General features: G+C 31.6%; 1 protein-coding gene across 13 annotated transcripts in view; it reads right to left on the bottom strand.

Moving 5' to 3' along the window:
* The window catches only part of LOC118748707 (uncharacterized protein CG43867), a 348,463-nt gene that overhangs the window by 125,705 nt on the left and 204,945 nt on the right, over positions 1 to 17,813 (bottom strand). Inside the window, exon 1 of one of the 13 annotated variants that reach the window (XM_036483345.1) lies at positions 7,509 to 7,656. The exons of the other annotated variants lie outside the window; for them this stretch is intronic. Within the exon in view, the coding sequence (XP_036339238.1) occupies positions 7,509 to 7,535 (27 nt within the window). The 5' untranslated portion in view covers positions 7,536 to 7,656. Of the gene's footprint in view, positions 1 to 7,508; positions 7,657 to 17,813 lie in introns of those variants that run through there. 13 annotated transcript variants of the gene reach the window in all.

Here is a 17,813-nt window from a genome sequence, read left to right as displayed (position 1 = left end):
TTTTTTGGTCCACCGAGTATGCACGGAAAAGGTTCGTCACTCGTCCGCAGAACCAACATACGTAGAGAAGGTACTTATACCTCCGACGTTGCTCGGGCATCGGAGGGTACCGTTCATGGCCAGCTATTCAATATACACCCGCTGAACATTCATCCATCGGCACGGGGACCTCAACACTTTGGCTTAGGGTATTGATGGTGCGGCTATATCCACATGCCTTCCAACCGGGAAGTTTGCTCACATATTAGTTGGGTTTGTTAGCATACCTAACGATGGCAAAACTATGCAGCTTTCCTCTTAGTTCATCACGAACTGGGGGCTTCCTTTGGGAATTTCCATCTCGAGCATTGAAGAACTCAGAGGACTGTCTGCAACTTTTTACTAACGAGGAATCAGCAAAGACTCTACCTGGGGTACTGGGTCTCTATTTGAAGGCGAAACAGATCCAAGGTGCTTAAGATCGGTATTATTGCAGTCGACTAATCTTATCGGTTAGGCATTAAAGGAATACTAGATCTATATTATTTGAAATTTATTAAGTGGTGCTGACAGACCTAAGACACTACACGCCAGAGTTCTTCGGTAGCCAAATATCTTAAAGCAAAAACTTCTGTGTTAGGTAGGAGACTTCCACGCCTTGCCTAATCCATCGCAGCAAATGCGAATCTTTGTCGCTGTTTCTGCCACCGAAACTTGCTTGGCTGGAATTTAAACTTCTCTCAAACTATGAGGCGGACGGCACGATGAGACTGTTTTCCGTTATCTCAGGGCAAACTGAAGCCTTCCTAACTTAAGTCTTCTTGGCGGCTTAACAAAACTCTTGTGAGTTTTTAATTTTATCGACGACATATTGCGGACTTAAGAATCTTAATTGTCAGTCCTTAATGTAATGCAATATCTAGCGGACCTTTATCTTTAATTAAGATTTTTCCTCGGTGTGAAAAATAAGCCTAGCTTTCCCAGCGACGAGCACAAACTCCTGAAAGCTGCACTTCGCCAGAGCTTAGAGAAGCTTTCACCTCATTGGACTATTTTCGGGTCTATTGCATCTTCGATTTCTAACTACGTACACGGTTAAGAGATGAAACGCTTCCTGAGGGAGTAAACTCTGTGCTTGCATCACTTTATGGTCATTAACCTCAGTCATCTGAATTTTTTCGCATTGAGTACGACATTAAAAACTCGAGATTTGAGCAAAAAATTTCTACACTTTCGTTTTCTTTCTTCCTCTGAAGCCTACAAAAATAGAAAACAAGAACTTGCCCCTCATTAATTTCAGTCACGTGCGAGTCGTGAAATTTTACTTTTCAGCCAAAATTTGTTTTATTGCATTACTTGTTTTCAGCTAATGTTGCTTGTCCTTCATTTATCCCTTTCGTTCGGGCTTATGCTTGTACATGTCAAGGTCGTATTCGAGCACAAGTTGCAACTGTCCTTCGAAATGTCAGCAGATTTTTCTAATTTTATTGTTACTGGCAGTGGTAGTGTACATTTTTTTTTTTAAGCTGAAGGAGAAGTGTGGGAAAAACAATAGAAATAAAGAGAAACAAAAAATTAAACGACAAACATGTAAATATGTATGCAGCCTTGAAACATAGAAATTCACTTGTTGTAAGCGCCTAGTACATTTTAATTTCGGCCTGACAGTTTACCTTTTGCAGCCTTTGCACTGTAGAGTGGCATACTTTTAGGCGCTTGCTTAAAAATTAAACTTTTGTTAACAACAGACTTGGAAAGCATTCGTTGCCGCCTATGATGGGTATACTTTCACATGTGTAGGAGAGAAAAACATTACACAAAGCACTTAGCGCCAATGCTAACGACAGTTAATTACACATGCCGTAGCATACTTTTAGGCTTGCAGTAAAGAGGCAGGCAAGCTACCCTTTATTTACTCTTTTAATACCCCCCTCACTAGGTGAGTGTGAAAAAGCTGGCGATATAAAGGATTAGCGCGCAATTAGTGTCACTTTAAGCGCAAGCTTATTTCATTTAGCGAAGCGCCTAAAAGTAGATACAAACTTGAGGAAGCGTAAAATGCAAATAATTATAACAAAAAAGTGGCAAGAAAAGACTTCAAATGGCAGAGCATTTATTTAATAACCCTCAAGCAAAGCAATAATCACTGCCTAGCGTTGCATATTTATAGGCGCAATCTCGTTAATAGCCGTACATAGCCAGCAGAGCTGCTGTAGCGCGCAAATCACAAGTGAAATAGCAGAAAATAAAATAACCGAGACGAATGCACTCGAAAGTTTGCAAAAGATAAATACTTTCGTTTTGTTGAAGTTGTAAGCGCCTTTTAGGCGCGCTTACATTAATTAACTTAATTGTCTAGCAGTTAAGCAAGAATTTCAGAGATTTTTTCATGCAGGCATGCGAGAGTGGTAGCGCAAAGGCAGATGCTATTTCTCGCAACTCAGCGGTAGTGGTATGGAGTGTTGCATACTTTTAGGCTAATAAGCAACAAACGCATAATTTATTGCCAAAACAAGGGGAATACTGAGGGTAGAGAAGTGAAGTGGCGGTAGATTTATAATATGCTGTAGGCGCGCTTAAGTGACAGTGCTTTGAAAGCTTTTTGTGGAAGCGTAATTGCATTTCTGATTTAAAAATTTTATTTATTCTATGTAATCCATCATCATTTCTTTCTTTGTTCGTGATTTTCAATGCTGCTCCTTGGTATTTAATGAGCTTGCTCCTAAATGCTTGTAAAGCTCTTGGCGTACCATTTGAAGCAGTCGTTTGCGCTTTTTACGCGCTCTAGCGCTTGAAATACAATAGCGTTCTGTGTCCAGCTTTCTTCTACTGTGATAGCAGTTGTTATCCTGTCGAGTAGGCTGTCTTGTCTAACTGAGTGACTCCGTAGGTCTATGCGCCTTAATGCATGCACTTCATTGGCTTTGTGCGCGCTACTCAAAAGAAACTATTGTAGTTCGTGAAAAAGTGTTAGAAAGGAAAAAATGTATGAGATAATAGGCCACATTATGGTTGTTCCTGGCAATTCACATTGTATAAGGACTCTTGTTTTATTGCATACTTTTTTGCGTTACTTCAATACCCACAAGTATATAAATACTATTTTATAAGAGGTGAAGTAAAAACGTTACAAAAAGGATACTCAAATTTATTATATATTATTTACTTAAACTATTATAGAATTAGAGCCACATAGCCTCGAAAACACTTTAAAACCTTTTTTTTATGGAAGACAAAAGTCTTTTGCAAGACAATTGTCAATGTTGGTGATTGTCTGAAAGCTGTTAACTGTTTTTCGAAAGACTAATTGAAATATCTGCTAACGATCTTAGCGTTATTTTGTTCGCCTTTTTGGTATCACTTTTTTTTTTAAATATAAAATAAATAAAAACCATTCATATTTTTCGTTTTAAAAGAATAAAAATTAAGTAAAAAGAAATATAAATTATAAAAAGAAAAAAAGTAATAATCTAAAAAGAAGGAAATAGTACTTAAAAATGGAATTAGATTAAAAATAATTTTATTAGAAAACATAAAATAAAATTTATTTAAATTTAATAAAATCCTAAAGTTAAATGAAATATGTAAAAAAATATTTTTCTTTTTAAAATAACAAGATCTAAAAATTAAAAGAAAATGAAATTAAAAAAAGAATAACATATGACAATAAAAAATAGGTTAAATAAATATCTAAAGAGTAAATGAAATTTAAAAAATATTTTTCTTTTTTACACAATAAAATCGTAAAATTAAAAACAAAAAACTAAAAACTAAAAAAATGCTTAAAAATTAAACAGAAAATAAACAAAAGATATTTTTTTTTTAAAACAACCACACCATTTAAAAAGTTTAATTAAGAAAATAAATGAATTAAAAAAGAAAAGAAATACACAAAATTAGTTTCTAAAAATTAAAATATATACATATATTTCCCCTTTTAAAATAAAAAAAAAAAATTAAAAATTAAACTAAAAAAGAAAAAAAATTTAGATTAAAAAATAAAAATTAAATAAAATTCCGCTGCGCCAGGACTCGAACTCCGATCCCTCGACTTTGGGGCTTTTCCCCATTGAGACTGCAGGGGTGACGCGAACTAACTGATATAGCTCAAAATAGCTTTTAAACACGTGAGATGAATGATAGAGTTTTTTTCTAAGAGCTAGAATAACAAAAGTCATTTGAACTATCTTGCCATCTGTTTTTCATTTTCCGTACGAAATACTTTTTGTTATCTTAGCCAGAATTGCCCTCTCGGGGTAAACTGGCCTCCGATTTGAGTGACTTACATTTCAAAACATAATTCTTGAGCTGGAAAAGGACATAAGTAGGGGAGGTTTTCAACGAATATTTTCGGTTAGAGTTGAAATTCAAACTCTTTATTCGGTAAAACAAATTCTTCATTCGAAATAAACCCCAAACTACTGGTCCGATTTTGGTGATTTACATCTTAAAACATTGTTCTTGAGATACAGGAGAACACAGCGACATTTCTATTTAAAAAATTGTACCTATATTGAAAGGAAAGTATCGGACTTGAACTAGAAGTCGGTGTCAGTAGCTGCTATTTCACCTGCCATGTGGTAATGCAAGGTGCAAATTTCAATATCTTTATTTTGAGGATCACCAAGCCTTCTCACAAATTTTCATTTGTCTATCCAAAATCCTCCTGTTCAGTTAACTATAAAAACCAGCAGTAGTAGCAATGGTTGCCCAAATCTTGAAACCATAAGCCTTACCGTATTCCACCCGTCAAAATCTTTCATAATTTTCGTTTGCTTCCCACTACATTTCAAAAATCTCTTTGAACTGTAATGAGCTCATTTTTTCTATGATCATAAAATAAATAGCAAAAAATGTACTTAAACGCCTTTGAACTCAAAATTAGCTCATAAAGTATTGAAATTTATGTTGGCAATTGATTTAGGCAGCTTTTGTGAAAATCATCTTCAAAATAGCAGTCAAGTTAATTGAGGGATTTACTTGAGCTCATAAAATCAAGCTGAGCAGTTTTTGTTTATCAACATCTCAAGCAGGGTAGTATTACTAACATTTTTGAATCGAAATATTTATGGAGTGAGTAAAATGGCTTTTTAATGCAGGATCATATTTAGCGCAATTGAGTGACATAGCGGGATTTTTTCTTTTATGGAAATCGATTTGTTGCTGCTTAGGTGTTTGAAGTGGGAGTAGAATTTGGCAAGTATTTAGATGTGAGAAGAAAAATGTTCAGTGCATGCAGATAAGAGTAAGGTAATGTGTAGCTTTGTAGGGTAGAAAAAAAAAATATATATTTGCAGCAGAAAATTTAGAATTTTGTAGTTTAAAAATGAGATTTGCTTTAGTACATTCTGTCATGCAGCAGTTCAGCAGCCAATGTATGATATTTTTAAACTTTTTATTATTATTATTTTCAGAATATTTTCTAAATTGTAATTTTTTTTTTAATTTCTATTTTTTTTAATTTTTCACTCTTTTTCTGAAAATATTCAAAATTTTATTAAGCGCAACGTGAAATTTTATTGAAATAAATATTTTAAAATTATAATTTTTAATATTTGTTTCGAATTTTTTGGATTTCAAATTGAAGGCTTTATTTGTCATTATTTTTTCTGTGTGTATCTTCTACATTTTGATGTCGACTTGAAATTTATGCAAAGATGAGTTTGATATAAAAACAAAAAAAAATAATAATTTTTACGTTCTACATCGATTTTTAAGTTTTTTGGTGGTTAAGTAAAAATTTAAAGTTCGATCATTTCCATCAAACAATTTTCTGGGTGCTCCGAATTTAGGAGTCTAAAATGAGTCTGTCTTTCGTCATAAATATTATTCTGAGACCAGTCAACCAAACTGACTCATTTCGGACTCTTTTGGAGTCATAAATCCTGAGTTGGAAAAAAGTAACAAAGTTCGCGTAGAAGTAAAAGTCTATTAATAATCAGAATTATAAATAGTATTTGTTTTTAAGACTCAGAAACCCGTCATAATTCCGAATATTTACAGGGTTGTCCTTAGGGGATAAATGCGAACAAGAAGTTTTCAAAAATAAAAATTATAAAATGATTACATTTTGATTTAAAATTAAAGAGATGAAACTACATAAGAAAAATATTTTTTATCTGTAGGAACTATTTTTGGAATTTTATGGTACGATGCTATTTGGAAAACTAAATCAAAAAATTTTAAAATTTTAAATGTTTTTTTCAATTGAATGCAAAACGCAAAAAAATTAAAATTATTTCTTGAAACTATTGGCAATTGAATGAGGAACGATTCAGCAGCTCTGGATTTTCTTGAAAAAAAAAATCGTAATAAAAAACTGTTTATATACATATGTATGTATATAAAACAATACTTTTTATGAGTATGAATAAAATATGCTTCTATTGAAAAATTTTCTTTCAAAAAGTTTTTCCTATTATAAATTTCTTCATTGTTAATATTTAGGCTTGTGAATTTTTCACATTGAAACATTTTCCATCGAAATATTTTTCGATTGTAAATTTAACGCTCAAAATGTTTCAATTAAAAATTTTTAGTCATAAGAAATATTTTTATTATAATACTCTCTTTAAATTTTTACTTTTACTTCTTTGGTTGTGTAATTCAGAAAATTAAAAAATGATAGCTTCAAATTATATTTTATGAAGCAACCTCAACAATATTTTTTCATTGGAAATTTTTCGTTTTTTTTTTTATTTTTTTCTCAAAAGGATACTTTTCCATAAAAAATGTTTGGTTTAAAAATTTTTCTTTAGACAAATTTGTTTTGTAATTCTTTCTTAAGTTCTAAATTTAAACAATTTCGATTTTTCCCACTGCAACTCTTTCTAATTGCAAATTTTTTCATAAGAAATTTTATTATTGAAACTGTTTTTTATTTACATTTTTACTGTTAAAAATTATTCATCCCTTCATTCTTATTACTTTTGAAAATTAGATATTGTATGCAGACTTCTTTTATAAAAAAATGTTCTATAAAATTTTTCATCAGTTTTTTTTTTATTTTTTTTTGCAATTAAAATAATTTATATTGAAAATTTTTAACTTAAGTTCCCCAATTTTTCATATATTTCTTCTGTTGAAAACTTTTTCAACTTTTGTAGCTTTAAAAAAGGTTTATACATTGAAAAATGTGTGAAAACGGTAATTATAAAGCTTTTTAAACCTACTTTATTTTTTACGAATAAGGCCATTTTTTTATAAAAAAAAATTTCCCATACCATTTTTCATCAATCTTTTGTTAAAAAAATATTTTTTTGCAGTCCAAGAAATTAATATTGAACATTTTTGACTGAAATTTTCCAATTTTTTTTTTAAATTTATTTTTGAAATGATAATAAAATTTTTTAAAGTTTTAAAACAGAAACCACTGGTAACCTATGACAATAGTAACTAAATAAAGTGTGAAAAAATCACAGAACCGTCCAGACTAGACTATTAAATGTCGCGACTGCTGTTAAGAATTTTTTGTATTTTCGACCCCTTTCATTGTCTACAATTGTTTGCGCGTTTTTTGCTTTACTTACTAGGCAACGTCTGGTATTGTTTACCATGGTTTCGTTTTACAGTTTTCTTCTCTGATTGTTTTTTTTTTTTAATTTTTCTGCCTCACTCACTGCCCTTTGTTGATTCACTTGCATATTGCATTATCGTAGTTTTTGCTCGTCTGGTTCGCCGTTTTTATTGAAATTAAGAGTTAACTCACCTGCAAGTAGAGAAAAAGAAGCGGAAGGAAAAAATTATGAGTAATGTAAATAAGTAAGTAAATATTTATGCACAAGAGTAAAATAAGTAAGTAAACTTAAAAGTATGTAAGTACATAAGGCTGTTAAGTAAGAAGAAAGGCTGAAATATAATGCGCCGGGTAAATATTTTATTTCGCTGTTGTTAAAAGCTCATCGCCCGGAAGTTTAATTATTACAAAAGATTACTATGATTGTAAAGAAAATATCTTAGGGAGTTTGTTATAGTTTGTCCTTGCTTGCTAGAAGCGATTTCGCTTTGAAGCAATAAAAGTTAACTGCATTTTTGTTACTCATACGCACTGTTGTACCAACGAAAATCTTTGAAGCGCACCTTAAATATTTGCGAGGTGACTTACATTCCTGTTATCAACTCTTCCTACTACTCTGTTTCCGCATTATACACACAAATTAAAACTCAGCAATCCTTTTTTGTCTAAAAGTGTTGAAACAAACGTTTTTCTGTTGTACATTGTCGTGGCAATGGCGCGCCGTTTAGTTGTGACTCAGTGGGGTGCCAAAACGCATGGATTGCGGCTGAACCGCGTGGATGTATAACATGACAACATTTAATTAAATATGGAAAAGAAAAAAAGCAAATCCAATTAAACTTTTAATTTCATTCAATTTGAAAGCGAACATTCAGCGAGTAGCAGAACAACAACGCCAAACAATATTTGGCTGGTGACAATGGGGTTATATTGGTAGTATACGAAAACTGGGAGGATCTCGGACTGCAAGAGGTTCTTATAGTAGCGTGGCGAGAGCACTGATGAGAAAAGGATGTAGGGGAGAACGTTCAAAGAGGGCTTCATTATAGAACCACGGGCGTACGTACATATGTATGTTTAAGGGACCGAAAAAAGTGACAACTCAATTCAAATAAATTTAAGAACAAAAATTTTAAATGCGGAAAAGACGGAATATTAAATAAAAATTTTGAAAAAATTGAATTTAAAGAAAGAATAAAGAATTTTTAATTATTAAAATACTCCAACAATTAGGAATCTTAAAATAATACATCCTTGTAAATACTCGTACAAGAACAAAATATTAAAAAGGAATAAATTTTTAAATTTAAAAGCTTGAGAAATTGTTTTATAAGGAAAGAGTTTAGCTTATGAATGACGAAGCAAACTGAGAAAAGTTTTTTTGAATCTAAAGAAATTTTAAATAACTATCCAATACAAAAAATTTCACATGAAAAGTAAATAGATACGTATGTATAAGATTGATGAGATTTTTTTAAATTATATAAAAAATTAAAAACAAAAAATTTAAAGTACAAAAAAAAAGAAAATCCGTAATTCTAGGAATTAAAAAACTTTTAGAAAAAGGAAGCTACTTCCAGAAATGTAACTTAAGATTAAAAAAATTAAAATAATCAATCATTTTGTCTGATGTCTAGAACTACATATTTACACGCGTACTTCCTGTTTTGCAGGAAAACAAATTTTTGGGTACGAAATATATTGGTAGTGAAAATTTTTCGCAAAACACTTACTTTTCGAGTACTTTTCAGGAGATTGGAGAATGATAAAAAAAAATTTTTTTTTAACCAAAATTTTATTTTTTGTAATGATATAAATTATATGTGTACATACAGATTTATTTTTTTGTTAAGATTTACAAGAAAATTATTCAAAAGTAAAACTTGATTTAAAAAGTGAAATTCAGATTGAACAGCAAATTTTAATTGGAAAATTACTTCTCTAAAATATTTTAAAATTACAAAACCCCAGCAGATTTGTATATTACAATGGAGTACATAAATTTGTACATACATGTTTTTCTGTTTTTTTCTTGAAAGTTTTTGAAATAAGTTTTTAAAATAAACTTACAAATTTTAAGTCCAGCCCAATTTCTATCGCTACTTTACTATTTTCACTTTCGTGCGCCACATTTGCCCCGCTCGCCCGCCTGGTGATGCCCTGCCACCCAACCATCCAACCAAAAACTTGCGCTCAAGTTTGGAGTGGAGTTTTGTTTTTCGCTAACTTTTAACTCGAAACTTTTTTTGGTCCTATGTATATCGCTAACTTGTAATTTAGCCTGAAAGTCATGTTGCAAGTTTCGAGCTGCCGGTTACATTAACGCCACGAAAAAGTCTTAATTAAAAGTTGTTTGATGCAAGAAAAAGGAAATAAAAATTTTTACACACACACACACAATCAAAAGAGAGTGGAATGGGCAAGTATTGGCGAATGAGTCGAAAGTTTTATTGCAAAAGTTAAAGTTTCTGGAGCACTCGAAAGAAAGAGTAAGAGATTGAACAGAGATGTGAAAAGGGGGCAAACAAAAAATTTCGTTAATAAAATGCGCGAAAATAATAAATATTAATAAAGAAATAAGTTGTAAACAAAGTTGCATTGAGCACACGCTGCTCTCAGATTTACATATTTATAAAGTAGAGTTGCCAACGGTTTTTTGGAAGTAAGGACAAGTTTAAATTGTAAGAGGCAAGCCTAAAATATTAATATTAGGTTTGATATAGGTACATAGTTAGTAAAGTTATTTGAATAAAGAACATCGAGGTATAGGTTTGCCAAATACGTTTTAGAATTTTGAAATTGTTACTGCGAATTTCTTGCCAAGTTCTGTGTTTACTATTTTTTTTTTTTATTTAGGCTAATTGCAAATTAAATATGGAAAAATAATTGTATATTTTTTCTAATTTTTTTGTAAATTTTCAAAAAAATATTTTTTTTTTATTAAAAAGCCTTACAGAGTGATTTTCGAAAAAGAATTCAAGGAAAAAATTTGAATTATATATGAAAGTATATTTTGAAATAATAAAAAAAAATCTTAAAAATTTTAATTATTTCATACAATGTATCCTTTCACCCAGAATATATGTGTGTATGTATGTAAGTGTAATTAGTATCCTTTATTCATACTGACCTTCTGCACACACACATGTATATGTACATATGTGCAAAAAGCTTGTATGCTTTAATCGCATAAAAGAGCGCCATAACAATGTAATCAACGCACAAAAGACGAGAAAAGTTACGTATACGCTCGGGTGTACGCCACCACTGCGGCGCGCATACAAATTCTTGCTTGCTTGTTTTTTGTTGCTGTTGTGGTTGTTCGCCACCTATAGATTTCTATATTTTACGCTTATGTAAGTGTGATTTACACGTACAAGTATAATTAATAGCAAAAAGGCCCCTTCAAGAAAAGTGTTAAGAAGACACACCGCGTTTTTATGAGATTCTTTTGATTTTGGAAAATGTTTTTTGGATCTTAAAAAGTTTACTACATTGTAAATTTTAGAAGATCTTTACTTAATAAAAAGTGTAAAATTATGATTCTTGAAAATTTTTCTTAAACGAGTTGCCGCCTCTCCAAAAAAATTTAATGAAATAAGTCTGTGAGTCAAGGAAGGTATGGAATATAATATATGTTTCTCCAGTGAAAAGGGTTTGGAAGTTTTTTTTTGATATTTTTATTGCATAGCCATTTAAAAATTTGGTTTGAAAAATATGCAAAGTTTTGCAAGTTGTAGCAAGAGATCTATATGAAACATTTTGGGAGAACCTTCGGAGAATTTCTCGATAAGGATTAAATTAAATAAATATTTGAGCTAAAAAATATACTGATTACAATATTTTGATTCGCCGAAAGGTTTTTTAAACTATTTGGTTTAAAAAAAAAATTTCGGGTTGCCATATCGAAAATAAAATTTATGAAAGTCAAGCAGATGTAAGTAAAAAGTTTAAATAAACGTATCAAACAAAAGATACATCTGCTGTTACAATACGAAAGTTAACCCAGTATTAAAAAACTGTTTTTGACCAGAGTACCTACATATATGTATGTATATTAAAAATTTACTGACTATTTTATCAAGATATTTTTACTTAAATGGAGGGGCCTACAGTTTACGTCATCGGTTGGAGATACGGTTATGGTCAAAAAGTTTGTTAAAAATTTTGAGATCGGAAATATTTTTGAATAGAGTTACCCGATGTAAATTATACCTTTTCTAGTTATCTTAAGTGAGTAAAATATTGCAAAGGGTGTCTCAAACTGAAGCTCTTGAAAGAGAAAAAAATTTGTAGAAAAATTTTGCTAGGGGTGCCACCTAAAAAGTATACGAATTTTTGAAATATTTTAGTAAAATATTCAAAAAGTAGTATGGAAAATGTAAAAAGACGACAACGTATCGTGAGATGTTTTGATAAAAATTTTATACCGAAAATTTTTGAGTAGAGTTACCGCTCATAAAAATATAAGCTATTATTATGCAACATGGGCCAACAATATAATACAACAAACTAAACCTATTCGAGGATTGGTTTAAACAGACTTCTATAATGTAACTACGTATATAAGTAAAATATTGAAATGTGGGTAGAAGTAAAAATTCATTTTAGGATATAGTAATGCCTAAAAATTATATGGATAGGGTTGCCAACTACGTGCAGATGCAAGAGTTTTAGTTTCAGTTATATTCTTTAGCAGGGTTGCCAGCCTGTGAAACAATAAAAAATATGAATTAAAAGTCGGTAAAAGGGCTAAAGCATGCAACATTCACCGATTTCGGTGTCAAAGGAAAGATTTTGGGTTTAATTTTACCGGGAAATAGTTTTTAATAGTGCTGCCACCTATTCTATATTTTTCTCTTCTTTGAACTAGTTCAATTTCCTACCGGGCATGTACTGCTTATAAATAAATCTCACACAATTTCATTGAAGCTGCCCACTGCAGTAGATATCCTGTAATTTGCGGTGAACTAATGCTTATTGCTTTTGCTTTTTTAATTCAATTTTTTGTTCTATCCATTGGCTTTTTCTCTGCTTTGCTTCACCACATTGTTCCTTTATTTTGTGTATTTCTGCTATTCGTTTTTGCTTTCTTCTCCACATAATGCTTAAACATACATTCAATCATTCATTCGTAGATCCACTCATTCATCCATCCATTCGTTCAACGCATTCAGCCAGTTTGCAGGCGAAGCCAAAGCTATTGGCCGCTGTGGTTTGTGGTCGGTTGCTTTAATCTTGGAGCTTTGCTATGTTATTCATTTATTTTTGTGCTATGCTGATAATGCTGTGCTATCTCTACATAACATTTACTTGATTTTCATGCTATATTATATATATTTTTTTTACCTGTTTTTTTTTTTTAGTTATTCTTGTTTTCTTACGTAACTGGCAACTTGCTATCTTATTTTATTTTTACTTCGCTTTCGCTGATTGCTTGCGTAAAAGTGTAATTTCGAAAGATGAATGGCAAGTAATTGGTGTGGCAAGTGTAGAATAGTAGTCGAGAGGTGGGTTGGTGTGTAGGCAAGGAAATGGTCGAGAAAAATTATTGATATCCTTGAATATGTAAAGGTGTACAGCTTATAGTGTGTATGAGTGTAGCTGGTTGTGTTGATTAAACACATGCATGGAGAAAAGGAAAAAGTATACATTAAAGTCTGCTTTAACTCTCGGCTTGTTAATCCTGTTCTATGCTGAGTAATAAGGCTAACTTACACTCACGTGATTACACTATATTTATATACCAAATTCATATGCTATGTATCCATGCCGCAGTTGTTTGCTCCTGCTATTGACTTTAATTAGGATAATTTCGTGTCATAAAAGCAGAAAACAAAAAGTCATAAGATGAGCACAGACAATTTAGTCCATTTGAGTAATGACTGAGCAGGAAATTTATGTGCCAACTTATATATGTCATTTAAGAGTAAAAAAACATAAATTTAAGTAATAAGTTACTTGTTTTATTCGAGTAACTGAAAGCCCAAAAAGTACAAAAAAGTCATTGAATTCCAAAAAAGGAACTCTCAAAAGGTCAACTCGCAATTTATGGCAAAAGATCTTTAATTTAGATGACCTTTTGCACTCAGCTGCGCTGTTGTTAGGTGCACTAATGCTCACTCATACTTCACACTCAACCATTCTCACTATCTTAGCCTTTTGTACCAGCACTTTTCTACTCTTTTTGTGACCAAACCGACCATTACTGAGAATATGTGAGCTGCGCGTAGTACCCGCACAAGCCTTTAATAACCTTATGGCCAGCTGTGTTGTCTACTTTATTGCCATTTTGATACAGACGAGCCATACATACATATATCTATACATATGTATTTATATACCATCATTTATATATACAAACATACATATACATAAAATGAAAAATACCTACTGCCACATTTGTTATTTTTGCTGTGTGATGATACAGTGTTTCACTTGAATTGCTACGATGATTGAGTGGTCATTGGGTGTGTAGGAGTTTTTACATATAAACATACCTACATATACACATCCGTAAACACTCAGTATATGGTACATAGAGCAGGATATGATTGGCATGTGTATGAAACAACAGCAGCAGCATATTTGCCTTTCATTTGTTGGAAAAAACTTCCTTAAAATATTTTTGAAATTTATTCAAATGACCAAAAGGAAGCATCCAAAAGTAGCGCGGAATGAAGATTAAGATATCCCAAGTACTTTGAAGTTTTCTCTACCAAATGAAGTACTTTCCAGAAGAGAAAGGCTTTCACATTTTTGTTATAAAACATGGCGCAATAAAGAAATGTAGCGATAAAACAGCTTTCTCGCTTTATTTTCTGACATTCGGTTGCCTTATAATCAAATTTTAGAGGAAAATTTTTAAATAAGGCAGTGTGAAAATCTAGTTTCTTGCTCTAATTACTTCACGTGGTATAAATGTAGGACGAAACTGCTAAAAAAGTTAACTAAGAGTACCAGGTTGACCGAGCTTTGCCCGGAATGCATATACTTTTTAAAGTTTTCAAGATCTGGATAACTTTAAAAAAATATTTTGGAAATAAATTGGATTTCGATATCTATTAAGTAAACTTCGTACTCAAAAATTTAGGTGGCAACCCTATTCCGAAATTCGCTGGAATATATGGAATATATCTTGATCGTATATGTACTGCGTATACATAAAAAAATGCTAAATGAAATTAACAAAATATAAATTTGTATTACGTAGAAGCGTGGCAACCCTGATGGAAAATATTTTCTGACCAAAGTTCTCAACAATACCTTTCATTTGATATCCATATTGCGAGGTTTTAGATACATTGTGTAGAATCGAAAATAAGTGGCAACCTTCACTATTATCCTAAGGGATAACAATTTGATTTTAATTTTTTTCTTAATTTAAATTTTTAATAATTCTCAAAGATTTGCCTCAAAGAACGGCAAATGGTTTTTAGGAGAAGCTTTTTCATGGCAGAAATATACTGAGTGGTTTGCTGTAGCCAACCGGAGGTTGACCGCTGCTAGAAAAAGTATGAAGTTTTTGAAAAGTTTTGTTAAGTTTGAAGAACCTTTTGGGGATTCTAAAAAACTGTATGGATGTATGTGAAAGCTCTATCAGACTTCGGAAAGTTCTACAAAGCTTGGAAATTTTGTTTATAGAAATTTACGAAAGCTCTTAAACTCCTAAAGTTTTACAAAGCTTGCAAATTTGTTTTATAGACATTTATGAAAGATATTGATGATATTCCAATAAAGCTCAGTGCGATTCTAAAAAACAAAATTTAAAAAATAAAGTTCATTGAAAGAATTTGGAAACCCCAATAAGTTTTCAGTAAGTTATATAAGAAATTGGAAAGTTTTGTGAAGTTCCAAAATATTTTTAAGGTTGTTCGCAGTTACAGAAAAGTTGTGGGAATATTAAAAAATACTAATAGCTTCAAACAGCTTAATGAAGGTTTAGAGTTCAACAATATTTGCGGCCGAACAGCTGAAGTAAAGTAAATTTACGTCTCTCCGTAGAAGTTCGGTGATGTTTAAAGAGCAGATTAGTTTACAAAAAAAAAAATGAATAATAAATGCAAAAAGCTGTACAAGCTTTCGAAAAATACTACGTACGCAAATTTCTGGGTCGGCTTTATAAAACTATTTGAAGTTAGTGGAGGTATTTTTATGTTCAGAACGAACTTTATAAAGCTTTTAAAAGCTTTAACCAACTTTACAAAACTTTAAGAAAGTTATGAAAGTTTTATGAGAAATTTAAAAAAGTTGTGAAAGACTCAATAAAAAAAAATCTTCCTTATATACAATAAGTATACCCTTGCTCGGTCGTTTTAAAAGACTGCAGTCCTGGTCTCAAACAGGATTGAAATATGGAAACTCAATCTCTATTATTTACTTAGAAAATTGCGACTTAGACTTCTTGTGCATTCAGTGCAGCTAAAGACTCTTCCATTTCTTTTACGATTTAATTTAAATTGATTTTCATAGCACTCGCTAAGCTCTTGTGCCAAGCTTTTCAGCCAGTCACAAATAGCTAAGCTTATATATTACCAACCAGCACCCCCCACGCGCGCTGTTAGTATTCATATAAAGTTTACGATTAAGAAATAACAACGAATATAACGGTAAGTGCAAATGAGTGTGAGTAAGCGAATATAATTTCTCACATTTTCTTCTTTACAACGCTGATGCATTAGCAATAAAATATTTATTTTCAATGGATAATAAACAAGCTTTTTCATGCACCTGCGCGATATTAATAAAAGTAATGGGTAAGAGGGAGCGAGTGAGATAACGAGATGAATGGGGTGGTGAAAGGAGGACGTGGGCTGAAGCAGGGGAGTCAGGACACCCATCAAGGCAGAGAGAGAGGGAGCCGCAGCCGATTTATAGGAGCCAGTGAAGGCAATGTGCTAAAATGAACGAAAGACTTAAAACAGCAATTTTCATAAACTCACAAAAGTATGCATTGAAAATGTACAGATGCGAAGCAGAATGCTTTATTCAACATATGAGAATATACGGACGTATACGCAGTGATCTTAATTTTTATGTCTGTTTGGCATTATTATTGTTTTGATGGCGCTGTTGATGGTGCTGATGAAACGCTGGTTGTTAAAGCAGTTATTACAAGCGTTGGGAAAGCAGAGAGTAGCATTGCCATAAATGTGGGCTACAAGTGAGATAGGGAGCTTAAGGCAGCTAAATATAGATAAGGTGGGGGGTGGTGATGATGATGGTGGTCCTGAGCTGATGGATGTGTTAATAAGCAGTTGGCGTTTGAAATGATGGCGCTGGTTTTTTGCTGTGGTCTTTACTGATATTTTTGTTATTTTCATTGTGTGGCTTTATACAACAGCTCGCCAGAAAATTCTTAGCGTTTGTTTTTTACTTAACAGCTTAGCAGGTTTTTATTGCTACTGCCCCAAAGCTGCTTCTGCTGCTGATTTTAATAGTTTATGCTGCCCCAAGTCTTAAAATTTCTATGAGCAACATAAAAGTTGGTTTTAAAATTGAAACATCTAAAATTATTTACTCACTTTATGTGCACTTTGGCAACAAACATCACTATTTTTCATGGTTTAACGTTCTTTTTTCCGATAAATTTTCTATGAAGTTTTAGCGTTTGCTTCTTACTTTCTGTTGCACCAATTTATTGCGCTTAAGTCTGCAGATTTTTTATAATTTTTTTTCGCTTTTAAAAGCTCAATCAACGTAAGCTGCTTTCGCAATTTCTAAAGCTTCTTAAATCACTTGGCTGTTTTTAGAGGAAGATTGCATAGTTTTATGTTGAATATAAGCAAAGTAAAATGGTATAAAAAACAATAAAGACAATGAAACTGAAATTTGAGTTAAATGCGGTACTTGAAAAAATTACCATAATAAAAATGTTGCCATTAAGCTTAACGCTAATAAATTCTCTTAACTTTTATTTGAAAAAAAAAAAACTGTAAAATATTTTTTTTTTTACTGTAAATTAATGTTCGGCAAATTTTCGCCAATGTCCACATGCAGGAAGAAAACGGCAAGCTTCCTCCTTTTGTTCGTCTTGTATTTCTGTTACTTTTATTCTTATTGTTTTTTACTAAACTTCTTCTGTGCTCTCTTCTTTTTCCCTTTAAGTTTATTGTTCATTTTATTTTGTTTTTATATTTATTTTTTATTTTTTCCTTTTATTTTGCCTTTTCCTTTTCCATCAACTTTTCATTTTCTCTTTTTTCTTGATTTTTCTTTTTTTCTATTTCTTTTTTTTTAATTTTTCGTTTTCTTGTTTATTTAGTTTTCTCTTTTTTACCTCTTCCTTTTTCTCAATTCAAATTTTTTTCGTTTTCTT

This window comes from Rhagoletis pomonella, unplaced genomic scaffold (genome assembly GCF_013731165.1).
Source record: "Rhagoletis pomonella isolate Grant_MI unplaced genomic scaffold, Rhpom_1.0 Rhpom_scaffold_00013, whole genome shotgun sequence".
In the NCBI taxonomy this organism is placed as follows: Eukaryota; Metazoa; Arthropoda; class Insecta; order Diptera; family Tephritidae; genus Rhagoletis; species Rhagoletis pomonella.
Note: the sequence above shows the minus strand (reverse complement) of the source record. Positions and strands in the feature narration are given on the sequence as shown.